The sequence below is a fragment of the Pseudophryne corroboree genome, chromosome 2 (assembly GCF_028390025.1).
Source record: "Pseudophryne corroboree isolate aPseCor3 chromosome 2, aPseCor3.hap2, whole genome shotgun sequence".
NCBI classification, from domain to species: domain Eukaryota; kingdom Metazoa; phylum Chordata; class Amphibia; order Anura; family Myobatrachidae; genus Pseudophryne; species Pseudophryne corroboree.
Window position 1 is genome coordinate 989,797,470 of NC_086445.1, and position 27,287 is coordinate 989,824,756.

The window sequence follows — 27,287 nt, forward strand, 5'->3', positions numbered from 1 at the left end:
AGTTGATTGCAAAACAACATTTTCCTCTAATGGGCAAAACCATGTGCACTGCAGGTGTGGGCAGATGTAACATGTGCAGAGAGAGTTAGATTTGGGTGGGTTATATTGTTTCTGTCCAGGGTAAATACTGGCTGCTTTATTTGTACACTGCAATTTAAATTTCAGTTTGAACACACCCCACCCAAATCTAACTCTCTCTGCACATGTTACATCTGCCCCCCCCCCCCCCCCCCCCCCTCGCAGTGCACATGGTTTTGCCCATTAGAGGAAAATGCTGTTTTGCAATCAACCTTGAACTAGGCCCTTAGTGCATGTCAAGCTGGACAGGTGACCTATTACCTCAGGGACTTCCCTTGTTTTGCAGATACATTTTGAGACTATCCTACTGGGGGACATGAGTTACAAAAATTTGTGACTATGGGGGATATGTACTAAGCCTTGGAAAGTGATAAGATGGAGAGAGATAAAGTTATAGTTGCCTACTGTCCCGGGAGTTGAGGGAGCCTCACAAATTTTGGGAAAGTCCCCAACATCCCCTGTAAGAGACGGCAGGTCTCCCACATCCTGCACATACCCTAGTAAAGCGGGCAGGATAAAGAGATAATCACCGGCATTCGAGTGTCCATGGGGTGAGGGAGGGGCTAAAATGATGCAAATTGTGCCATTTTAGCTCCGCCCTATTCCTGTGGACCTGCGAATCTCTGCAGTTTCCAGAGGTGGGGGCGGGTTTTGATGATATAAAAGCCAGACCCGCCCTCCGATGTTCTCCAACTCCTAGCTGCCATATTATAGACTGTTTGAAAAATGACGGTTAGGAGCTGATTAGTTGGTATTTTATCTCTCCAAGGCTTAGTACATCTGCCCCTGTGGAGTGTGGAGCATACTTGCCGACTTTAAGGCTGCTCTCTCTGGGAGAGAGCAGCCAGGTCAGTTCAGCAAGGGGGCGGTCAGCAACGTGCGTGCAGAGGGGGGCGGGGGCGTGTTGCGGGATCGTGTCATGTAGCCCCCCCCCCCCCACTGTGTAATGCCGCTATTACCGGCATTATGCAGCAGGGGGCGTGGCTATGATGATGCGATTCAACAAGAATTGCGTCATCGCCTGCCCGGACCGCTCACTTTACCCATTATCGGGAGTCTTGCCTGCTCTTCTGGGGTGCCGGGGGGGGTGTCACCCGATTTTCCTGCCTCTGGCCAGCTTTTCAGTCCATTGGCCCTTCTGGCAGATGGCCAGTCTGGCCCTGTGCACCACTGTCTTTTCTCTGTGGTCAATAAATGTAAACTGGGCAGCAACAATGCAAACGCACACAACGAGATCCGTTTTGCGGGTGTGCGTGTCGGAGGCATGTAGCCAGAGTTACTTGCCATTCTGAATTGTGCACATGCAATGAGAATGCCAAGCTCAGACAGACTCACGCACCTGGCATGGGGTACAGTAGGTGTTAGTGTGGGGGTATAATGATGGCAGTGCGATAGTATAGATGTGTACAACTCAGGATGTGCATAAAGTAGGTATTAGCATTCTGGTCGCATCTGGAATTGCATCTGGGTTAAAAGGGAGATGTATCAAGCCTTGGAGAGAGATAAAGTAGAGCAGTTGCCCAATGTAACCAAATCAGCTGTCATTTATCTTGCACAGTCTATGACATTACATTTATAACCTGACTGGTTGCTGTGAGCCGGGCCGCCATCAGTGGGGGAACTACCGAGACTGGAGACCCAGGCCGTGACAGGGAGGGGCCCAAAGCTGGTGGAACTGCAGCTACGACCCCCCCCCCCATCCCCTCTTACCTCATTAAAAATAGGCCCATAGGAGAGGACACTGCCAGTGCTGACAGGAGCACAGACTGCCAGCGGTGCATGGCGTATGTATAATGGGTGCAGTGTGTGCAGTGCACACAGGCCCCGAGGGTCCAAGGGGGCCCACACAGCACATCCTGCACCCATTATTTTTAATACTTACCCTCCGGAGTCCCACAGCACAGCAGCAGCAGCACTGCAGAAATGACTGGGAAAATGGTACGGCACCATTTTCCCGGTGTTTCGCGCATGTGCAGGAGAAGAATCACTGGGAAAATGGTGCTGCAGACTCTGGGACAGCGCTAGTGTCCCGCAGGGACCCTGTGCCCAGAGCTAAGCACTGCTGACTAGATGGAATTTGGCCTCTTCCTCTGTAGAAACACCTCTGCAGCGGCGTCCTCCCGAGCCCCGCCTCTTCTGCCCCTGGCACCGCCCTTGCACTCTCTCACCTGGTCGTCAGTGACATCAGTCTGCCTGCTTAGAGCCGTGCGGGCAGTGTGGTGGCCACCCCTTCCACTCCTCCAGTCCCCTCCTGCACAGTCACAAACTCTGCTGGAAGACTATTACATGTATCTATCACCCTTTCCTGACGTTTACATTCAGTATTTCCCCCTGCCCCCAATTCTACTGGGTGTTGGGGGTCATTCCGAGTTGATCGCTCGCTAGCTGAATCATGGAGTGAGAATAATTGGTGGGTCGCCCAACAGCTCACGGGTTCTATACCTTTGAGTATATTTAAGAGACTCAAAAATTTTACGCTGGAAATCCAAATTCAAAGTTCTCCCATGTCTCCAAAAAATGAGATGCCCGCATTACTTTTTCCAGTGTGGTTTCAACCTGAAATAACTTCAAGGTAGGGGGCGTGATATCAATCCAAGCCTTTATTATTTATTTATTTATTTATTTATTTATTTATTTATTATTTATTGACAGTTTCTTATATAGCGCAGCATATTCCAATGCGCTTTACAATTAGAACAACAGTAATAGAACAAACTGGGTAAAAACAGACAGACATAGTGGTAGGAACTAGGAAGGCCCTGCTCGCAAGCTTACAATCTATAGGGAAATAGGCATAGATACACAAGTATAGATGCTATCTATTGCATAATGGTCGACCAGATTGCTAGGTTCCTAATGGGTTGTATGATATGATCACCCAGCAATGTTGGCCAAGTGTCAGGAGGGTGTGAGAGTAAAGAAAGACAAGATATGTGATGTTATGTGTACTGTACAAAGAGGATGTAATTGTATAGGGGAGCACTGAAGGTTATGTGGGTCTGGAATTTGATAGCCTTGCCTGAAGAGGTGAGTTTTTAGGGAACGTTTAAGGGTTAGGAGACTAGCAGTGGCAAACGCAGGATTTGCATGGGGGGGTTTCCAGAACTGGGTGGAGCCAATCACGGGGGTGTGGACTGAGGTGACCCAGTATATGCTGGGTCCGTAAAACTAGTGTGTCTGTGTGTGTATATATATATATATATATATATATATATATATATATATATATATATATATATATATATATATATATATATACATAGCATATTAAACAGGCATACATATATATATATATATATATATATATATACACACAGTACATGTATATATACACATGTATATATCATGTGTGTGTGTGTGTGTGTGTGTGTGTGTGTGTGTGTGTGTGTGTGTGTGTGTGTGTTTATATGTATTTATATACATGTGTATATATATGCATGCACATGGATATATATACTGTATGTACTATAATTAAAATAAAGTAAACTTTTATTAAGCACTTACAAGTGCCACCAGGAAGACAGCAGGCTGCAGAGGACGCTAGACAGCCATTAATAATACTCATGCAGCAAAAAATAAATAAATAAAAATATTATTATTATTTTTTGGTGGAGGGGGGTTTCTGGGTGCTCGGAAACCCCCCCTGGGTGCGCCACTGACTAGAGGTGAGTCTTATTGTACGTGGGAAGGCATTCCACAGAGTGGGGGAAGCCCGGATAAAGTCCTGTAATTCTGGGTGGGAACAAGTAATACGTGTGGATGAGAGATGCAGATCTTGTGCAGAGCGGAGAGGTCGGGTAGGGAGATATTTTGAGATGAGTGAAGTGATGTACGTTGGTGTAGTTTGGTTAATATCCTTGTATGTCAGTAAAAGTATTTTATATTTAATACGGTAGAACACCGGTAACCAATGGAGAGACTGACAGAGTGGATCTGCAGATGACGAACGTCTAGCGAGGAAGATTAGCCTTGCAGCTGCATTGAGAATGGATTGTAGTGGTGGGAGCCTATGTTTGGGAAGACCAGTCAGGAGACGATTGCAATAATCAATGCGGGAGACAATGAGAGCATGGATCAGAGTTTTTCCTGTGTCTTGTGTAAGATAAGGGCGTATTTTGGATATGTTTCTTAGATGTATGTAACATGATTTTGAGACAGATTGAATGTGGGGGGAACAAAGGACAGTTCAGAGTCAAGAATGACACCTAGGCAGTGAGCTTGTGGAGTAGGGATGATTGCTGAGTTATCAACAGTGATAGAGATATCAGGTTGGTAACTACTATTGGCTGGTGGAAATATAATTAATTCTATTTTGGAAATATTAAGGGGTAGATTCAATTGCAGTCGAAAGCTGACGTCTATCGGAAAGACGGCAGTTTTCAACTCTTTTAGGTTGGAAGCGATTACGACCTATTCAATACACCCCAGAATTTCCAACAAGTCGGGAATTCCAACTTGTTGGAAAGCACGTGGCTCGCCGGAATAGCCGCCGATCCGAGTGCTTCTGTCGGAAACGGGGCCAAATCCGACAGGTTTTGGCCCGTTTCCGGCCATCTCAATCTGACTTTTAAAAAAGTCAGATTGAGATGAGGGAGCTGAGAGTAGGAGACGGGGGAGAGCAGCGGTGAGACGGGGGAGAGCAGCGGTGAGACGGGGGAGAGCAGCCTGGAAACGGGGGAGAGCAGCGGTGAGACGGGGGAGAGCAGCGGTGAGACGGGGAGAGCAGCCTGGAAACGGGGGAGAGCAGCGGCTACAGCGGCGTAGCAGGAAGATGGGGCACCGCCGACGCTCACAGCAGCATCCACCCGGCTCCAGCAAGCGTGTTCCCGCTTGCTGGAGCCGGATGGACGCTGCCGTGAGGTCTGGCGGCAGTGTCCCATCTTCCTGCTACGCTGTGCTGTAGCCGCTGCTCTCCCCCGTTTCCAGGCTGCTCTCCCTCAGCTCCCTCATCTCAATTCAACTTTTTTTAAAGTCAGATTGAGATGGTCAGGAACGGATAAATCCTGACGGATTTGGCCTTCATTGAATAGCCCTTGTCAGATCCATTCCGACAAGTGCATGTCGTAATGGATCCGACTTTAATTGAATATACCCCTAAGTTTGAGGTGGCGAGATGACATCCAAGATGAAATGGCAGAAAGGCATTCAGTGAGACAGACTAATACAGATGGTGACAAATCTGGGGAGGATAGGTAGATTTGAGTATCATCAGCGTACAAATTATACTGAAATCCGAAAGAGCTGATTAGTTTGCCAAGAGATGAGGTATAGATTGAGAAAAGCAGAGGACCTAAGACTGAGCTTTGCGGTACTCCAACTGATAGAGGTAAAGAAGAAGAGGTGGAATCAGAGAAGGGAACACTGAAGGAGCGATTAGATAAGTAGGATGAGAACCAAGAAAGGGCTGTGTCCCAAATACTGTACCTAGGGATTGTAGTGCATGATAGCTCTTCCAGCTACATCGCTTATGGTTAGCAAAAACTTCGTACACCCTCTTGTCACTCGCTGACCCTCTGGTAAAATACCAAATTATCGCCCAGAGACATCAGTAAATGGAACATAATTCTCCAAATGTTTAATGACATATTTAAGATGCACCCTTATGGTGGTACCTCAGGGGAGGAGTTGCTGTGGCAGTGGAGGATTGGAAACAAGAAACAGAACCCCACTGAATGACCGTCTAGCGGCAGCACATCCCAAAACCCTGATGTACCAAGCGGTGATGGTCTTAATGAAAAGTCTATCTTTGGTATTTATGACTAATGGCTCTAGAAGCAGGTGACCCGACATCCAGATTCATCTGGCTTCTCATGAGATGAGAAGACATACTGAAAGAGCGCAGCATTGCTTTGTGTAGCCAGTACATACTAGTAATAGCAAAAACATCAGTTCTACTGTGCGCAGGCCCGGCGCTAGCCGCTCAGCAAAGGGATACAGTGCAGGTAGGCGCCAGACTGGAGAGGCGCTCTCCCTGCTCTGCATCCCTGTGCTGAGCTGCTGCTGCTGTCCCAGCTGCTGTCACACTTTATGATATGCAGTGAAGCCGGCAGCACAAAGCCTCCTCTCCCCCTCCCCTCCCCTGTGTAACAGTTCAGTGGCCTGGCGGGATCCAAAGGGGGGCCGCGCTAAATGGGAATAAGGGGTGGAGCAACACGGGACCAGGCTGCAGCAGGAGGATGAGCTGCTACCGCTCCGGCCAGCCAGACTTCCTTAGGTAAGTGTCTGGAAAGAGACTGTGTGTATGTGTATACAGTATCTGTGTATACTGTATATAAGTGTGACTGTGCACATATGTATGTAATATATGTACAGTATGTATGTGTGTGTATGTATACATATGTGCATGTGGTGTGTGTATCTGTGTGTGTATGCGTGATTGCGGCATAATGTGTGTAAGCGCCACTGATACAGGAGGCATTACGTGTCTAAGCGGCACTGGTACAGAGGGCGTTACATGTCTAAGCGGCACTGCAACAGGGGGCATTACATGTGTAAGAGTCACTACTACACGGGGCATTACATGTGTGAGCGTCACTACTACAGGGAGCGTTACGTGTGTAAGCGTCACTACTACAGGGGGCGTTAAGTGTATAACCGGCACTGGTACAGGGGGCGTTACATGTGCAAGTGGCACTGGTACAGGGGGCGTTAAGTGTATAACCGGCACTGGTACAGGGGGCGTTACGTGTATTACCGGCACTGGTACAGGGGGCGTTACATGTGCAAGCGGCACTGGTACAGGGGGCGTTACGTGTATTACCGGCACTGGTACAGGGGGCGTTACATGTCTAAGCGGCACTGGTACAGCGGGCGTTACTTGTCTAAGCGGCATTGGTACAGGGGGCATTACGTGTGTAAGCGCCACTGATACAGGAGGCATTACGTGTCTAAGCGGCGCTGGTACAGAGGGTGTTACGTGTCTAAGCGTCACTGCAACAGGGGACGTTACATGTGTAAGCGTCACTACTACATACAGGGGGCGGCGTTACATGTGTAAGCATCACTACTAGAGGGGGCGTTACACGTATAAGCGGCACTGGTACAGGGGGCGTTACATGTGTAAGCGGCACTGGTACAGGAGGCGTTACGTGTATTAGCGGCACTGGTACAGGGGGCGTTACGTGTGTAAGCGTCACTGCTACGGGGGGCGTTACGTGTCTAAGCGGCACTGGTACAGGGGGCGTTACGTGTGTAAGCGCTACTGATACAGGAGGCATTACATGTCTAAGCGGCACTGGTACAGAGGGTGTTACGTGTCTAAGCGGCACTGCAACAGGGGGCGTTACATGTGTAAGCGTCACTACTACAGGAAGCGTTATGTGTATTAGCGGCACTGGTACAGGGGGTGTTACGTGTGTAAGCGTCACTACTACAGGAGGCGTTACGTGTGTAAGCGGCACTGGTACAGGGGGTGTTACGTGTGTAAACGTCACTGCTATGGGGGGCGTTATGTGTGCAAGCGGCACTGGTACAGGGGGCGTTACGTGTATTACCGGCACTGGTACAGGGGGCGTTACATGTCTAAGCGGCACTGGTACAGCGGGCGTTACTTGTCTAAGCGGCATTGGTACAGGGGGCATTACGTGTGTAAGCGCCACTGATACAGGAGGCATTACGTGTCTAAGCGGCGCTGGTACAGAGGGTGTTACGTGTCTAAGCGTCACTGCAACAGGGGACGTTACATGTGTAAGCGTCACTACTACATACAGGGGGCGGCGTTACATGTGTAAGCATCACTACTAGAGGGGGCGTTACACGTATAAGCGGCACTGGTACAGGGGGCGTTACATGTGTAAGCGGCACTGGTACAGGAGGCGTTACGTGTATTAGCGGCACTGGTACAGGGGGCGTTACGTGTGTAAGCGTCACTGCTACGGGGGGCGTTACGTGTCTAAGCGGCACTGGTACAGGGGGCGTTACGTGTGTAAGCGCTACTGATACAGGAGGCATTACATGTCTAAGCGGCACTGGTACAGAGGGTGTTACGTGTCTAAGCGGCACTGCAACAGGGGGCGTTACATGTGTAAGCGTCACTACTACAGGAAGCGTTATGTGTATTAGCGGCACTGGTACAGGGGGTGTTACGTGTGTAAGCGTCACTACTACAGGAGGCGTTACGTGTGTAAGCGGCACTGGTACAGGGGGTGTTACGTGTGTAAACGTCACTGCTACGGGGGGCGTTATGTGTGCAAGCGGCACTGGTACAGGGGGCGTTACGTGTCTACGCGGCACTGCTGCAGGGGGCGTTACGTGTGTAAGCGTCACTAGTACAGGGGGCATTACATGTGCAACCGGCACTGGTACAGTGGGCATTACGTGTGTAAGCGTCACTGCTACAGAGGGCGTTTTGTGTGTAAGCGGCACTGGTACAGGAGGCGTTACTTGTCTAAGCGGCACTGGTACAGGGGGCGTTATGTGTGTAAGCGGCACTGAAACAGGGGGTGTTACGTGTCTAAGCGGCACTGCTACAGGGGGCGTTACGTGTGTAAGCGTCACTAGTACAGGGGGCATTACATGTGCAACCGGCACTGGTACAGGGGGCGTTTTGTGTGTAAGCGGCACTGGTACAGGAGGCGTTACTTGTCTAAGCGGCACTGGTACAGGGGGCGTTATGTGTGTAAGCGGCACTGAAACAGGGGGTGTTACGTGTCTAAGCGGCACTGCTACAGGGGGCGTTACATGTGTAAGCGTCACTACTACAGGGGGCGTTACATGTGTAAGCGTCACTACTATAGGAGGCGTTACGTGTACTAGCGGCACTGGTACAGGGGGTGTTACGTGTGTAAGTGTCACTGCTACGGGGGGCATTACGTGTGTAAGCGTCACTGCTACAGAGGGCGTTATGTGTGTAAGCGGCACTGTTACAGGGGGCGTTACGTGTGTAAGCGCCACTGATACAGGAGGCATTACGTGTCTAAGCGGCACTGACACAGAGGGTGTTACGTGTCTAAGCAGCACTGCTACAGGGGGCGTTACATGTGTAAGTGTCACTACTACAGGGGGCGTTACATGTGTAAGCGTCACTACTATAGGAGGCGTTACGTGTACTAGCGGCACTGGTACAGGGGGTATTACGTGTGTAAGTGTCACTGCTACGGGGGGCGTTACGTGTGCAAGCGGCACTGCTACAGGGGGCATTAAGTGTATAACCGGCACTGGTACAGGGGGCGTTACGTGTGTAAGCGGCACTGGTACAGGGGGCGTTACATGTGCAAGCGGCACTGGTACAGGGGGCGTTATGTGTATTAGCGGCACTGGTACAGGGGGCGTTACGTGTGTAAGCTTCACTGCTACGGGGGCGTTACGTGTCTAAGCGGCACTAGTACAGGGGGCGTTACATGTCTAAGCGGCACTGCTACAGGGGCCGTTACGTGTGTAAGCGGCAATGGTACAAGGGGCATTACGTGTGTAAGCGGCACTGGTACAGGGGGCGTTACGTGTGTAAGCATCACTAGTACAGGGGGCGTTACATGTGTAAGCGGCACTGGTACAGTGGGCGTTACGTGTGTAAGCGTCACTGCTACAGGGGGCGTTACGTGTGTAAGCGTCACTGCTACAGGGGGCGTTACGTGTGTAAGCGTCACTTCTACAGGGGGTGTTACGTGTATAAGCATCACTGGTACAGGGGGCGTTACGGGTGTAAGCGGCACTGGTACAGGGGGCATTACGTGTGTAAGCGGCACTGGTACATGGGGCGTTACGTGTGTAAGTGTCACTACTACAGGGGGCGTTACGTGTGTAAGTGTCTCTGGTACAGGGGGTGTTACGTGTGTAAGCGGCACTGGTACAGGGGGAGTTACATGTGTAAGCGTCACTACTACAGGGGGCATTATGTGCGCTGTCCCTTTGTAAAGTATGGGAGGGCGCAAATTTATAGTTTGCAGGGGGACGCCGAACACTCTAGCACCGGGCCTGTGTGCGCCCTTCTAATGAATTATCATGTACTTATACAATAATTTATATACAGGATACACTGTACGTCATGCGTATTATTTGTCGAGAAAAAAACTATTTTGAGAATTATTTTCCTGCTGGCGTTTCCCTCCTAGTGCCAGTGGCTACAGTATGCAAATGAGAGAGGGGATTCCACAATATCACTAGGATAACAAGAAAGATGGATTCTTCCACTGTGCTTTGGTGGGGTGATAGGTCCATTATGGAGGTGACGGGTCCATTTATAAATATCTCTTAAAAGAGTTTTCTTTTTCTATGAATAAGTTAATAAAGTCATAGGTGCAGCACAGAATCTTAGTGCCAGAGATTCTCAGTACCAGGTACCATCCATCCCACGTTCAGCGCAGCAAGTAGATGTGTTCATCTAGCTGGGAGCACAACAGTCAGTAACAAACTGGATAAGTAAAGGAGAAGGATCTGGGTACAGTGGCAGAACTAAAATGTTTTTTGGCTCCTCTTCAGGACCTACGCTGCTTGGCAGCTGTTCCTATCGTCCACTAACAGTTCCAGTGTAATGTTAGGGACGCGGGTACATTGTGCAGCACACAGGTTACCCCCTATAGTCCCTATGTTGTGGTCTCACGTGTGCATATGTTACAGCTTTCTGGAGATTCTGCTGCACTTTCCTGCTATAATTACCGTTTTTCCGGATTGCAAGCTTGGTTACACTTACATTATGTTTTATTACCATTGTTTAAAATGGGTTTAGTATGAAATGCCTACAATCAAAATCCCGACGGTCAAAATCCCAACAACAATTGACCGACAAGGTCAAACTACCGATAGTTGGGAGTATGACAGTTAGGAGGGGATTGGCTGGTATGTTATCACCTGCCACTTTATCACTTTTCCAGGCTTAGTACATCTGCCCCTCAGTCCTCAAGGAGCAGTAACAGATCACGTTTTCCTGCTCACCCAGCAACTGCACTGTGTTTCAGCAACTGTCATATTTTAAAAGAAAATTTACAGGTGACCTGGAAAACATGAACTGTTATGCTGGGTGCACACTGGAACGATGTGTACCCACTACCCAGATGATATGCCGGCCGACGGGCCAACATATCGTACCGTGCGTACACATCAGAAAGATGTAATGAAAGATGGAGCAACGTCTCGTTCTGTCCTTCATTACACTGCATGCGATATTATCCGGTTGACCATGCAGCGCAGATTGGCGTGCACACTGTACGATCCAGCCAATATGACTTTCTGATTCAGCCGGAAACAACATATCGGGAGAAGATTGCTCCAGTGTGTACCCAGCTTTAGAGTTCCTTGAGGACCTAGTTTGGAAACCACTGGTCTATATAATAATCTTTTACGGTCTGTCCCATCTCCAACATGCACAGTGGGAAGTGGGGTGCATATCGCAGGAGCTTCCCCCTCCAACTGCTTCCACTACAGTGAGTGACAGGCAGACCAGGTTAGGGGATCACTCTGTGCCTGATAGGGGCAGAATAGTGTGGAGCAGGTGGCAGACCAAATTAACCCAGCATATGCTGGGTCCCTTTGCTAGATAATAATAATAATAATAATAATAATAATAAATACATGCATAGATGAATATTTGTAAACAAACAATATCTTGCTATATAAGGTCCTGTATTTAGCTAACAAAAGTTTGTGTAAGTGTAGTTAGGAGGCTGCGTGCTAAACGCCTGATTTGCACAACTTTTTTATTTTATTACAAAAACAACTAATTAATTTTGTATACAAAAGTTTAAAATATTTTTTTTCTCTTAAAATCAGTGTAACAGAAGTGTGTGCACTCTATTTTTTTTTTATTTTAAATTAAGGCTGGGTGATTCAACCCTGCCTCCCTAACTGCTGTAACAACTTTGTGCCACAAAATGTAACAACATTGAACTTGATACATCCTCATCTCTGTATCTGACTATAGGAACTGTCGGGTACAGCTCCTGCAATCCACAGCATTGCAGGAGCTGTAGGATGATAGTGATACAGGTGTAGGATGATAGTGATACAGTTACAGGATGATAGTGATACAGGCACAGGATGATAGTGATACAGGATGATAGTGATACAGGTACAAGATAATAGTGATACAGGTACAGGATGATAGTGATATAGGTACAGGTTAATAGTGATACAGGCGCAGGATGATAGTGATACAGGTACAGGATGATAGTGATACAGGTACAAGATAATAGTGATACAGGTACAGGATGATAGTGATACAGGTAAAGGATGATAGTGATATACTGTAGGTACAGGATGATATTGATACAGGTATAGGATGATAGTGATACAGGTACAGAATGATAGTGATACAGGTACAGGATGATAGTGATACAGGTATATGATGATAGTGATACAGGTAGAGGATGATAGTGATACAGGTGCAGGATAATAGTGATCAGGTACCGAATGATAGTGATACAGGTACAGGATGATAGTGATACAGGTACAGGATGATAGTGATACAGGTACAGGATGATAGTGATATACTGTAGGTACAGGACGATAGTGATACAGGTATAGGATGATAGTGATACAGGTACAGGATGATAGTGATACAGGTGCAGGATGATAGTGATCAGGTATAGGATGATAGTGATACAGGTACAGGATGATAGTGATACAGGTACAGGATGATAGTGATACAGGTGCAGGATGATAGTGATACAGGTATATGATGATAGTGATACAGGTAGAGGATGATAGTGATACAGGTGCAGGATAATAGTGATCAGGTACCGAATGATAGTGATACAGGTACAGGATGATAGTGATACAGGTACAGGATGATAGTGATATACTGTAGGTACAGGACGATAGTGATACAGGTATAGGATGATAGTGATACAGGTACAGAATGATAGTGATACAGGTGCAGGATGATAGTGTTCAGGTACGGTGTGCAGGTATTTATGGAGAGTCAGAGGAAGGGACTGTGGTGACTGGAATACTTGCACTGAGCATCAGTAACAAAGGGTGACCATTACAGCTCAGTCCATTGGCCCTCATTCCGAGTTGTTCGCTCGGTATTTTTCATCGCATCGCAGTGAAAATCCGCTTAGTACGCATGCGCAATGTTCGCACTGCGACTGCGCCAAGTAACTTTACTATGAAGAAAGTATTTTTACTCACGGCTTTTTCTTCGCTCCGGCGATCGTAATGTGATTGACAGGAAATGGGTGTTACTGGGCGGATACACGGCGTTTCAGGGGCGTGTGGCTGAAAACGCTACCGTTTCCGGAAAAAACGCAGGAGTGGCCGGGGAAACGGTGGGAGTGCCTGGGCGAACGCTGGGTGTGTTTGTGACGTCAACCAGGAACGACAAGCACTGAAATGATCGCACAGGCAGAGTAAGTCTGGAGCTACTCTGAAACTGCTAACTCGTTTGTAATCGCAATATTGCGCGTACGTCGGTCGCAATTTTAAGAAGCTAAGATTCACTCCCAGTAGGCGGCGGCTTAGCGTGTGTAACTCTGCTACATTCGCCTTGCGAGCGAACAACTCGGAATGAGGGCCATTATCTGTTGGTACTTGTGGCTCCACCAGCACAAGAACTTGTGACCAGCCCTTGTAGGCAACGATGCTGATGTAACTCATCAGCAACTGAAGGAACAAACAGAATTGATGCTTATCAGAGGCTGGCATGGGCATGCTGTGACTTGTAGTTCCCCAACTGCTGGAAAGCCACAGGTTGCCTATTGTTTATGGTTTTAAACAAATCTCTCTTTCTATCTGTGCGCGCTGCTATCCCTAGGTGAGAGCTGTCAGCACCTGGGCTAGGACTACCCATCATTGCAGGACCTGTATCAGCTGTGCACAAGCCAGTCCCTGCCTGCGATATCGATCCCTCCGCTAGTCTATTCATCTCTGACTAGAGGAGCAGGTGAGAGGCTGCTGTAACCTTCCCCATCACTGGAGCTCTAGGCACTGAGCGGTCCTGAGGGTGGTCCCAGCCACGATCACTGGGAAGGGAGAGATGTGACTTGTTACAGTTTGTACTTACATGTTGCTGCTGCTGGCATTGCAGCCTAATCCTCATCCTCAGCCTCTTCTCCACTCCCAGCCAAACATGGAGATTAGGCTGCTGGCTCTTATCACCAGATCCCAAGCAGAGATGCAATCATCCCCGGCCAGGGGAGCGCTGTAAAGTACTCGCAGGGAGTGGATGTGGCTCAGACTGGAAGATAATCTACTGAAGATCAGAGTGTGTGCAGGCTCCCTGCTCACTGTGCTGCTGCTGGAGAGGAGAGGGGCCCCAAGGAGACAGTGATGGGCTAGTGTGGGGGCCACACAGGAGCAGAGACAGCAAGTGACATAGGATGAGGGGGGACTGTCACTGGCAGCAGCAGCGTGTGCTCCTTACAGCCTGGGAATAGCTCCTGACTGCTGGGGAATAAGGGGACGCCTGGCATATGCAGCACACAGCCCTCATTGTGTAGCATGGATCTCCCTGCCAGCTGTGGACTTGTACTCCCCCTTCTCTGCATTTTCACTGGCATCATCCCCCAGACGTCCCAACAAGTACTACGGATCGGTGAGTGCCGGGCTAGTCCCTGACCTGCTGTACTCTGTGCATTGCACTCTGTGGGGATGTGTACTCTGTGATGTGTGCTCTGTGCATTGCACTGTATGGGGATGTGTGCTCTGTGCATTGCACTGTATGGGGATATGTACTCTGTGCATTGCACTTTATGGGGATGTGTGCTCTGTGCATTGCACTCTATGGGGATGTGTGCTCTGTGCATTGCACTCTATGGGGATGTGTGCTCTGTGAATTGCACTCTATGGGGATGTGTGCTCTGTGCATTGCACTCAATGGGGATGTGTGCTCTGTGCATTGCACTGTATGGGGCACTGTATGGGGATGTGTACTCTGTGCATTGCACTCTATGGGGATGTGTGCATTGCACTCTACGGGGATGTGTGCTCTGTGCATTGCACTCTATGGGGATGTGTGCTCTGTGCATTGCACTGTATGGGGATGTGTGCTCTGTGCATTGCACTGTATGGGGATGTGTGCTCTGTGCATTGCACTCTATGGGGATGTGTGCTGTGCATTGCACCGTATGGGGATGTGAGCTCTGTGCATTGCACTCTATGGGGATGTGTGCTCTGTGCATTGCACTGTATGGGGATGTGTGCTCTGTGCATTGCACTCTATGGGGATGTGTGCTGTGCATTGCACCGTATGGGGATGTGAGCTCTGTGCATTGCACTCTATGGGGATGTGAGCTCTGTGCATTGCACTCTATGGGGATGTGTGCTCTGTGCATTGCACTCTATGGGGATGTGTGCTGTGCATTGCACCGTATGGGGATGTGTGCTCTGTGCATTGCACTGTATGGTGATGTGTGCTCTGTGCATTGCACTCTATGGGGATGTGTGCTCTGTGCATTGCACTCTATGGGGATGTGTGCTGTGCATTGCACTGTATGGGGATGTGTGCTCTGTGCATTGCACTCTATGGGGATGTGTGCTCTGCATTGCACTGTATGGGGATGTGTGCTCTGTGCATTGCACTCTATGGGGATGTGTGCTGTGCATTGCACTCTATGGGGATGTGTGCTCTGTGCATTGCACTTTATGGGGATGTGTGCTCTGTGCATTGCACTCTATGGGGATGTGAGCTCTGTGCGTGGCACCGTATGGGGATGTGAGCTCTGTGCATTGCACCGTATGGGGATGTGAGCTCTGTGCATTGCACTGTATGGGGATGTGAGCTCTGTGCATTGCACTGTATGGGGATGTGTGCTCTGTGCATTGCACTGTATGGGGATGTGTGCTCTGTGCATTGCACTGTATGGGGATGTGTGCTCTGTGCATTGCACTGTATGGGGATGTGTGCTCTGTGCGTTGCACTTTATGGGGATGTGTGCTCTGTGCGTTGCACTCTATGGGGATGTGTGCTCTGTGCGTTGCACTCTATGGGGATGTGTGCTCTGTGCATTGCACTCTATGGGGATGTGTGCTCTGTGCGTTGCACCGTATGGGGATGTGTGCTCTGTGCATTGCACTGTATGAAGATATGTACTCTGTGCATTGCACCGTATGGGGGTGTGAGCTCTGTGCATTGCACTCTATGGGGATATGTGCTCTGTGCGTTGCACCGTATGGGGATGTGAGCTCTGTGCATTGCACCGTATGGGGATGTGAGCTCTGTGCATTGCACCGTATGGGGATGTGAGCTCTGTGCATTGCACTGTATGGGGATATGTACTCTGCGCATTGCACTGTATGGGGATATGTACTCTGCGCATTGCACTGTATGGGGATGTGTGCTCTGTGCATTGCACTGTATGGGGATGTGTGCTCTGTGAATTGCACTCTATGGGGATATGTACTCTGTGCATTGCACTGTATGGGGCTGTGTGCTCTGTGCATTGCACTGTATGGGGATGTGTGCTCTGCACTGCACTGTATGGGGATGTGTGCTCTGTGAATTGCACTCTATGGGGATGTGAGTTCTGTGCATTGCACTCTATGGGGATGTGTGCTCTGTGCACTGCACTGTATGGGGATGTGTGCTCTGTGCATTGCACTCTATGGGGATGTGAGCTCTGTGAATTATACTCTATGGGGATGTGAGCTCTGTGAATTGCACTCTATGGGGATGTGTGCATCCTTTCATCAAAACTATTAATCAGATTCTGTATTAAGCTAATTTAACCTACAAATCGCTCAAGTGTCCAGGTTTCCATTGTGCTCCCCAACATGGATGGGTGCTGATTGTCCATTGTGCGGGCTGATGGTCCATTGTGCTCCCCCAGCATGGATGGGGGCTGATGGTCCATTGTGCTCCCCCAGCATGGATGGGTGCTGATGGTCCATTGTGCTCCCCCAGCATGGATGGTTGCTGATGGTCCATTGTGCTCCCCCAACATGGATGGGTGCTGATGGTCCATTGTGCTCCCCCAGCATGGATGGGGTCTGATGGTCCATTGTGCTCCCCCAGCATGGATAGGGGCAGATGGTCCATTGTGCTCCCCCAGCATGGATGGGTGCTGATGGTCCATTGTGCTCCCACAGCATGGATGGTTGCTGATGGTCCATTGTGCTCCCCCAGCATGGATGGGTGCTGATGGTCCATTGTGCTCCCACAGCATGGATGGTTGCTGATGGTCCATTGTGCTCCCCCAGCATGGATGGGGTCTGATGGCCCATTGTGCTCCCCCAGCATGGATGGTTGCTGATGGCCCATTGTGCTTCCCCAACATGGATGGGGGCTGATGGTCCATTGTGCTCCCACAGCATGGATGGTTGCTGATGGTCCATTGTGCTCCCCCAGCATGGATGGGGTCTGATGGCCCATTGTGCTCCCCCAGCATGGATGGTTGCTGATGGCCCATTGTGCTTCCCCAACATGGATGGGGGCTGATGGTCCATTGTGCTCCCCCAGCATGGGTGGGTGCTGGTGGCCCGTTGTGCTCCCCCAGCATGGGTGGGTGCTGGTGGCCCGTTGTGCTCCCTCAGCATGGATGGTTGCTGATGTGAGAGGATGGTGATGGGTGAAATCTTACAAGAACTCCCTGAAGGTGTCAGGATACATAAACCATAGAGAGCAGTAACATAAAGTACCTCAGACATTCCCAGGTCTGGCTGTACTAGAGACACGCTTGTTCTAATAGACGGCTGCTTCCTCTCTTCTACACTAAGAGCAGTTTATATACCTACATTCCATGTTATTATCTCCCCCTATATCCTCATCTCATCCTTTCTCTGTGCAGTAATCTCAGTGAGACAGAAATTAGAGAGATATACAGTGACTGCATACAGAATGCTCTTCCCCGCTCACCTGAGCTCCTGAGTGACTTCTAGCTTTCAGTCTACAGACATTAAAGAAAAGTCATTTAGCAATATTTGCTTTTGGGGTGTCACTGAATTATCTGGGTGTAGTAGGCAGGGCATCACATGCAATATGGACACAAGGTGCACATGCCAGGGGTATCTTAAAAAAATTCTATTAAATGTTTATTTTATTTGTTGTTTTGCAATTTTATTGTTTTGCACTTTTATTATTTTGCACGTTTATTATTTTGCACTTTGATCATCATTGTTTTTTAAAAGTGTTGGACCTACAGTGACATGAGCCTGCCCAGTGCCCAGACACAGCGTATTTACCTGTACATACAGCGCCTGGGGCAGTGCTAACCGGTAACACGTCCCTTTATTAGGCGTGAGCAGCCGTGATTCGTGACATAATATTGTGTAAGGACAGTAGGATGGGATGGGACTGTCTATAATGATTAGAGACCATATGGGGGAATATCATATACTGTATGTACAGTACTGCGTCTTCACAGCATAGGTTCTCACACTCAGTCCTCAGGAGCCCAACAGGTCATGTTTTCCAGGTCTCCTTACAGAATTGCAAGTGGCATAATAAGCTACACCTGAGGTTTTTTTTTTACTGTGTCAGGGGCAGATGTACTAAGTTTTGGAGAGTGATAATGTGGATAGAGATAAAGTACCAACCAATCTGACCTGTCGACCTAGAAACCCTGTCGACCTTCCATCCCTGTCGACCTAGTGACTGTCGACCTATAGTGGTCGATCTAAACATTGTCGACCTAGACAGTGTCGACCTTCAAACCGGATCCCCCAACCAGCTCCTAACTGTCATTTTTTTAGCACAGCTTGTAACATGGAAGTGAGGAGCTGGATGGTTCTTTATCTCTCTCCGCTTTTTCACTCTCCAAGTCTTCACATCTCTCCCTCAGTGAGTAATGAATACACCCGTGCGCCTGCTAGGTGAACTGGAAATTGTGAACTGTTTGGGGTCCTGAGGACCGAGCTTGAGAACCTCTGCTTTATACCATCTGAGTGGACATGTACTTTAGATCTGTCTGTACTATCACTATGAGGGGCAGATGTACTAAGCCTTGGTAGTGATAAAGTGGAGAAAGATAAACTAGCACATACTTGCCTACTCTCCTGGAATGGCCGGGAGGCTCCTGAAAATCGGGTGACCCTCCCGGCCCCCCGGAAGAGCAGACAAGTCTCCCGACTTTTCACTTCCCACCTGCCCGGCCGCCCAATTTGAGAGTAAACCGGGCGGTCCGGACACTCGATGACGCGATTCAACAAGAATCGCGTCATCGTAGTCACGCCCCTGCTGTAAAATGCCGGTTATAGCGGCATTACAGAGCGGGGGGCGTGGCTTGAAAGCTGTGTCAATGTAACCCCGCGCTCGTACCGCCTCCGACCCACCTCCACCACGCCCCATTCCGCCTCCTCCCCGCCCCCTCCTGTCGTCATTGTCCCGGACAGCTTCTCCACTGGGCCGACCTGGCAGCTCTCTCCCTGAGAGGGCTGCCAGAAGGGGTGTGGTATTGAAGGTCGACAGAAACTAGGTCGACAATGTCTAGGTTGACCACTATTGGTCGACAGTAAGTAGGTCGACAGGGCGTCTAGGTCGACAGGGTCTTTAGGTCGAAATGTTCTAGGTCGACAGGTCAAAAGGTCGACATGAGTTTTTTGTGTTATTTTGGTGTCGTTTTCTTCGTAGAGTGACCGGGAACCCCAATTAGTGCACCGCGTCCCCGCGCATGGCTCGCTTCGCTCGCCATGCTTCGGGCATGGTGCCTTCGCTCCGCTACCACTTCGCTCTGCACAGATTACTGTTCCAATCATAGTCCACATGGATCATTAAGTATGAAAGGTTCAAAAAAAGAAAAAATTTGTAAAAAACTCATGTCGACCTTTTGACCTGTCGACCTATAACATGTCGGCCTAAAGACCCTGTCGATCTAGACACCCTGTCGACCTAAGTACTGTCGACCAATGGTGGTCGACCTAGACATTGTCGACCTAGTTACTGTCGACTTAGAGACCGGATCCCGCCAGAAAGTAGGTAAGTATGAACTAGCAGCTCCTGTCATTTTTCAAACGCAGCCTGTGACATTACAGTTAGGAGCTGACTGGCTGATACTTTATCTCTCTCCACTTTATACCGTTCCATAGCTTCCTACTTCTCCCCCTGGCTCATTGTTTGCAATCAGTATGTATTTACCTGTTGTAAATTATTGCACACGATAGACAAATGTATTGGTTTTTCTTTGGCAGAGATCTCTTTCTGAATGGAGATCTGAGCCATTCACTCCATTTCATTCACAAGCACAAGATTGCAGGGTGTTCTTTCTTCTGTACAATATTGAGCGTGTAAAACATAAAGAGTGTTCCAGTAAGGTGTAATTACAGCTGCGTTGTGTTTAGTGAGTATTGCACACATAACGCAGACACAGAACCCTGTGAGACTTGGGTGTAGGGAAATTCATTAGTAGCTGTGTGATCCTGTGTGATCCTGTCACACTTGCCTGTAGTAGTTATTATGAGAGACTGCGGTCTACAATGTTTCCTAGAAGGCAATCAGCGAATGATATCCCCACGGTTACTATGAATTGGGAGCAGCACTTTGTAAATCCAGGACTGGCAAACTTTAGGCTACGATACTGTAACCACATAGGGTACTGTAATACCTGTGAAGGACTGATGATATTTCATAGGCTTGCAGTATCGCTGTATGAGTGTAAAAGTCTGTAATCTTCTGGTAAAAGTTACATTTTTATTTATTACCAGTTAATTATATAGCGCACACATATTCCGCAGCGCTTTACAGAGAATATTTGGCCATTCACATCAGTCTCTGGCCCAGTGGAGCTTACAATCTATATTCCCTACCACATGTATACACACACACATTCACGCTACGGTTCATTTTTGTTAGGAGCCAATAACCTACAAGTATATTTTTGGGTTGTGGGAGGAAACCTACACAAGTACGGGGAGAATATACAAACTCCACACAGGTGAGAAACGAACCCATGGTGGGAATCAAACCCATGACCTCAGTGCTGTGAGGCAGTAGTGCTAACCACTACACCATTTTTAGGGAAGAATAACCATAGATGTTCACTTAATAATCCCTGTTCTGAACATTTCCCGGGCACAGTGCACGGAAAGGGTACCGAGTCTTTGGGTTGACTAGTTATAAACGCTTGATTTTTTGAGAGGAACGGAATTCGTACGTTTAGTTTATTTTGTATGTTGAACTGTTAATTGGTGGTATTGCATTGTGCAGTACATGGGATGCATAAACAGGCTATAAATACAAAGTGTGGAATGAAACCGTTGACACACGACACAGGTAAGTCAAGCATACAGAAATGAGGTTATAATGCCTGGATAGACAATCCGATAACCTCATTTATGGATGCAGAAACAAAGATAAGAGAGAAAAGAGAAAGATGAGTGCTAGGAAAAAGTGGAGATAAAAGGATGAGGGAGGAAGGGTGATGGCTCTCTTGGAGGGTAATCCCTGGAAGGTAGGGTATTAGCAGAGTTGGACTGGTCCACATGGGTAGAGGGGCAAATTCCTGGCGGGCCCCACAACTCGAGGGCCCAATTACCCAAGAGCCCAACCCCTTCCTCTAATGTCAGGGTCCAGACAGTGCACTCAAATTATACGTTGTTACTCTATTAGAGGGACAGATACATGGTCTTTTATAGCTGTCCAAATCTCGGTGCAGGCTGGTCTCACCCCGTGGTAACTGGCCACACCCCTTAAGCATGGGCCCCTGCCACTGCATTCCACTGGTGGGCCCTTCATGTCCGACACTGAGTATTAAGCTGGGTGCACACCGGAGAGACGTAGGGCCCATTTGCCGTTTCATAATGACAAATCTCCTACATCTCTCAGTGTGTACAGGTGATTCCGCGACCGTTAGCAACGGACAGTAGATTTGATGGGCTGCGCATCAAACCTAGCGATATCACTCATTACCTTGTTTATGCTTATGAAGGACGGAACATGATTGCTCCATCCTTCATAAAACCCGTTCCAGTGTGTATACAGAATTTGGACTTAAGGGCATTTGTACCGATGTCGGAATGAATGCCTGTCGCTCCAATGTGTACCCAGCTTAAGTGTATCCCACACGCTGGGTTACTCCAAGAAACTGCAGAGTTTAGCAGACTGGAAGAGTTTGGTTATGGACCTGAGCCATATAGGTCTAGCAGGTCTTAGAGAAGGTTGTTGTTAAGAGAGTACATAAAAACGAAAAACATCTATTATCCGTTATTTATATATCACACACATATTGGCAGCCATGTTACAGAGAATATATCAGTGATTCACATTAGTGGTTCATTTTGCCTGAAGCCAATTAACATACCAGTATATTTGTTTGTAATGTGGGAGAAAACTGGAGTGCCCAGAGGAAACCCACTCAAGCAAATGGAAACTATACAAACTTCACACAGCTAGGACCATGGTGGGAATTAAACCCTATTCCTCAGTGTTTTGTTAGGCAGTGATTTATTATTTATTACCAGTTATTTATATAACACACATAAATTCCGCAGCGCTTTACAGACAATAATTGGCCACTCACATCAGTCCCTGCCTCAGTGGAGCTCACAATCTATATTTCCGACCACATATTCACGTTAGGGTTAATTTTGTTGGGAGCCAATTAACCAGCAAGTATATCTTTGGATTGTGGGAGGAAATCCATGCAAGCACAGAGAGAATATACAAACTCCACACAGTTAGGGCTATGGTGGGAATCAAACCCTTGACCTCAGTGCTGTGAGGCAGTAATGCTAACCATTACACCATCCGTGAAGCTATTACACCAACCCTGCTGCACGGTTGGTGTATGATAACTTTATTTTGAGATGTTGGGGTAGACGAAGAGGAAAGGAACATATTTAGGGTTGGAGGGGGGGGGGGGGTCCATAGTGGCAGTGTTTAAAATTAGATTCCTGACCTCTGACAGAATCTTTTTGTACAATCCCACCAAAGATGAAGGAAAGTGCCTCATCTGTGTACAGAGAGTAATGTAATGGACACACCAATTGAGCCTTGTAATAGTATTTAGTAAGGATGGAGACTTAAGACATTCCTTTGGATTTCTGGAGGATTTGCGAGTGGACAATAGGATTCTTTCTGGAACAGCTTTAAAAGAAAATGAAAGCGTTTTTAAGGGTTTATTTCCCAAGACAACAATCATTATGTATTGCTGTCTATCGCAGTGATACATGATGTCCTGGCTCGCCAATTTACCATGCCAGTTCTCTAAACCCCTTAACGGCTGTGGGCCGTCCAGTTAAACTTCTAAATCTAAAATTAAGACTCGGATACCTGAATTTGTCAGGAAACTTGACGGTTATTTATTTATAAGTAGTAACTTAAATATACCTAATACAGTAAAGAAATTAAGAGTATGCTGGCAAGAAAGAACGGCAGTAACAATCTTACCCAGGCCACACCAATGCTCTGTACGAACCCAGCCAAGGAAAACAACACTAAGGAGCATATTCATCATCCTTTAAATGTCATCTACATTCCCCAGGGAAGTAGAAATTGGGACAATCATCAAGCTCCGAAAAAGCATTTTTTTCGGGGGTTTGAAAGGGAAACTTGAGATGGCGAACAGGTTCCTGAATGTGTGCACAAGATCTGTGCGGCTTACCTTCCCTGTTCTCCTCAGTGCTGCCAGCCTTCAGTGACTCTCCCGCTGCGGCCGCAGACACGGCCTGGGAAGGGGGGGGGGGGGGTTCAGCCGCGGACACATGGTGCCGGCAAAGAGGGTGCGGGGGGCCGCACCTGCACGGGGTGTGCAGCAGCTGGCCAGCCCCGAGATGCAGTGTAGGTGCCTGGAGGGGGGTGCGGGAGGCAAACAAGTCTATTGTGCTGCCGGGCTGCCCTGGCAACTAGCAGCCCGGCTGTAGTGTGTGGGGTGGCATGGCCGCTGACAGTAGATAGATGCGGGTGGGGGTGTATGCCGCTGGTTTTTAAAGTGCCGGCGGGGGGAAAGAGCGGCCGCAGCAAACATATAAATTGCCACGGGGAAATGCGGCCGGCAGCCAAGACACATGTACAGTAAGTTGCCGGCAGGGATGTGGGGGCCGGCCGGGGGGGCACTAGTAAGGTGGTGCCAGAGGCAGGTGGGTGCTGAGGGCTGCAGCTCTTTGGAGCAAAGTTTTCACTTTCCGAAAAACTGACTTCTCAAAAAGCCCAGTTTTTTGGAAGTGATAATTTTCTCATGGGGGCATAATGAATACTGAAAAAATTGTGTGAGAATTGAAAACTTGAAATTCTCATTGCACAATTTTTTCATGATGAATATGCCCCTCAAACACCAAACAAAGGTATCCACTCAACCTTCGCTTGACTACCCACCCGTCCAGGGGGTGAGGCTGCCCCCCCCCCCCCCCCCCCCCCCGTTAGGGTGATCCAGCAAATGTTATAACAGTCATCAAAGGTTAGCACACCCAAACCAATTAGCAAACAAGTAATAATCCGTTCTTTCCCGCCACCGTAACCACAGACCATCTCGAAACAATCCACCATCAGCAGAGAAAAACAAAAAGGGAGGTAGGAAAAAGCTTCTAGATAAACGGCTGACCCAAACTGCCAGCTCCCTGATACAAATCTGGGACAACCCCTACAGCCTGGGGTGTTTAACCCTCTCCTGTCCCATTCTGTCCTTTCACTCTACTTCTGGGAGCCCTGGCGATATCCTTGTACCTCATCAAGAGTCTTTGCCTGGTTACTAGCAACCTATCTCTGCTGGCAAAGAAAATCAAATAAAAAGATATGTGCATGACTTTGTATATGTGTAGTGGTTGGACCCAGACTGGATCCTATGAAGCATCTTTAGTGCAATGGTCCCAATTACCTGCTAATGTTCTCCTAAGACGACTAGGCATTTCTCCGCTATTTAAACGGAATAAGGGGGACATGTACTAAGCAGTGATAAAAGTGGAGAAGGGAGCCAGTGAAGAAGTTGCCCATGGCAACCAATCAGCTGCTCTGTATATGTTTATAGTATGCAAATTATAAATGTTAAATCGCTGCTGATTGGTTGCCATGGGCAATTTCTCCACTGGCTCACTTATCCACTTTTATCACTGCTTAGTACATATCCCCCTAAGGCTGTTGTCCTAGAAAGGTCTATAGGCAGAGGTACTGCCGGAGAAATTTGTGATTTCTCTAACTTTTAGTAAATTGCGAGAAGCTGACATGAGCCCTTTCTCCAGCATACACAAGAGAAAGATTTTATCTCGGCTTCAGAAATAGAGCCCTTTGTACTGTATATGATTGGCAGGGTTTGCAAACTGTTTAATAGTCTGGGCAGGACAAGACGGAGGTTATGCCTCCTTCCAGCAAATGGTCACCTCATTCCAGGCATCCATTTCTGAAAGAACTGATGCTAATACAGCAGAACATGTTCCCTATAATATGCATCCAGGTTATCAGTCAGAAATATCCCTATAGTGGGTCCTGAGCTCTGCGAGGCTGCAATACTACATCTTCTTGTAAATGACTGTACCTGACTCCTTATTAATAGAAAACACTTGTCCTTGTAAAGTCTGGTGAGATTACCATAAAGATATCCATGTACTGAGATGATATGCACATGGATTTATTACCGTATGACATGTGAAATTAATTAAATGAAAAGCATTCTGTAATAAGGTTACCATGCCTTTTCACTGGGGTTGAGCTGTAGATTGCTTTGGGTATATTGTGCTTTTGTATAAGGCTTATTCTGTGCTATAGAATATAAACTAGACGATTGCATATGATGCATGCCTTATTTATGAAGGTCTCAGGGTTGTATGGATGGAATCAGGGCCAGACTGGCCATCTGGCACTTCTGGCAAATGCCAGAAGGGCCGATGGCCACGTGGGCCGGTCCAGCGCTCACTGAGACACGCTGCCGCTCAGTCCGGCGGCAGCGTGTCTCAGCTGTCAGGGGAGGAGAGCACGCCAGCGCGGCTATGTCTGGCGGCGTATAGTGGACTTCAAACCAGCCGCCGGTTCGTGAGCCAATCAGAGCTCGCGGACCGGCAGCCAATCAGGAGCCGCTGCTGCCGGTCCGCGAGCTCTGATTGGCTCACGAACCGGCGGCTGGTTTGAAGTCCGCTACATGCCGCCAGACATAGCCGCGCTGGCGCGCTCTCAGCTCATGACAGCCTCAGTCACTCACATCCCAGCCGGAGGAGCAGCAGCAGCAGCGATAAGCAGCTGCAGCACTGCTGTGGGGGCACTTGGCTGGCACTGTGGGGGCAATTGTTTACCTGGCACTGTGGGGGCAATTGGCTGGCACTGTGGGGGCATTTGTATAGCTGGCACTGTGGGGGCATTTGTATAGCTGGCACTGTGGGGGCATTTGTATACCTGGCACTGTGGGGGCAATTGGCCGGCACTGTGGGGGCATTTGTATACCTGGCACTGTGGGGGCAATTGGCCGGCACTGTGGGGGCATTTGTATACCTGGCACTGTGGGGGCAATTGGCCGGCACTGTGGGGGCATTTGTATACCTGGCACTGTGGGGGCAATTGGCCGGCACTGTGGGGGCATTTGTATACCTGGCACTGTGGGGGCAATTGTGGATCTGGCACTGCACTATTGGGGGCATATGTCTGTGTATAACGCTCCATTTTAATTGGCCACACCCATATTTTTGGCAGTACCTCTATGGGACACTCTCTGTCTGATTGGTCGCCGCTTAGCCCCCGCCGGGAGTGCACACAGACGCTCTCATTCTAGTGAATGGGGCGCGTGCGTGTCCACGCCCCTTTTCATACCCCCACTTCAACATTTCCACTTCAACCAATGGTTGTGTGTATTTTAATACAGAAGGATGTACACTTGTATGTTGTTACAGTTATAATATTAATTTATATTTGTAAGAGCAAGGACTAAGAAGTAGGAGGAGCCGGGAATAGTAAGGGGAGGAGTCAGATGCTGACACCGAGGTGGGCCTGTGTGCTTCAAAAATGCCAGGGCCTATTTTTGGTGCCAGTCCGGCCCTGGATGGAATACATACTGACCCGATCTGACCCGATCGCACGCGGGCCTCTACGATCGCCTCTTCCTGATTGACAGACAGAGGCGGTCGCTGGGCGCGCGGGGGGGGGGGCGTAACGGCGGCGTTTGGCCGGCCGCGGTGGACGGGCCGAATGGGGGGCGGGCCATTGTGGCTGCGTGAAATCACACGCAGCTGCTGCGGGCCGGGGAGCGATGAGTAGCTCCCGGCCAGCACGCTAAAGCTGCGCTGGTCGGGAGCTGCTCTTGAATTGCAAAGGCATCACCGCCGTGCGATGCCTTTGCACTTCGGGGGGGGGGGGGAAGGGGCTGGGGGCGGCACTGACATGCGGGTCGGGATAGCCCTGTGCTGGGCGTCCTCCCTGCATGTCAGTGTGAATGATCGTAGCTGTGCTAAATTTAGCACAGCTACGATCATCTCAGAATGACCCCCAATAT

General features: G+C 48.7%; 1 protein-coding gene and 1 long non-coding RNA gene across 7 annotated transcripts in view; one reads left to right on the plus strand and one right to left on the minus strand.

The window, feature by feature from the left end:
* The window catches only part of LOC135050191 (uncharacterized), a 69,630-nt gene that overhangs the window by 40,616 nt on the left and 1,727 nt on the right, over positions 1 to 27,287 (minus strand). The gene's annotated exons all lie outside the window — the stretch shown is intronic.
* The window catches only part of GRIK1 (glutamate ionotropic receptor kainate type subunit 1), a 630,706-nt gene continuing 617,282 nt past the window's right edge, over positions 13,864 to 27,287 (plus strand). For 2 of the 5 annotated variants that reach the window (XM_063956421.1, XM_063956422.1), the window contains exon 1: positions 13,866 to 14,545. In XM_063956421.1, the coding sequence (XP_063812491.1) occupies positions 14,452 to 14,545 (94 nt within the window). In that variant the 5' untranslated portion in view covers positions 13,866 to 14,451. Of the gene's footprint in view, positions 14,546 to 27,287 lie in introns of all 5 variants that reach the window. The other 3 variants (XM_063956424.1, XM_063956425.1, XM_063956430.1) reach the window with 2 other exon arrangements.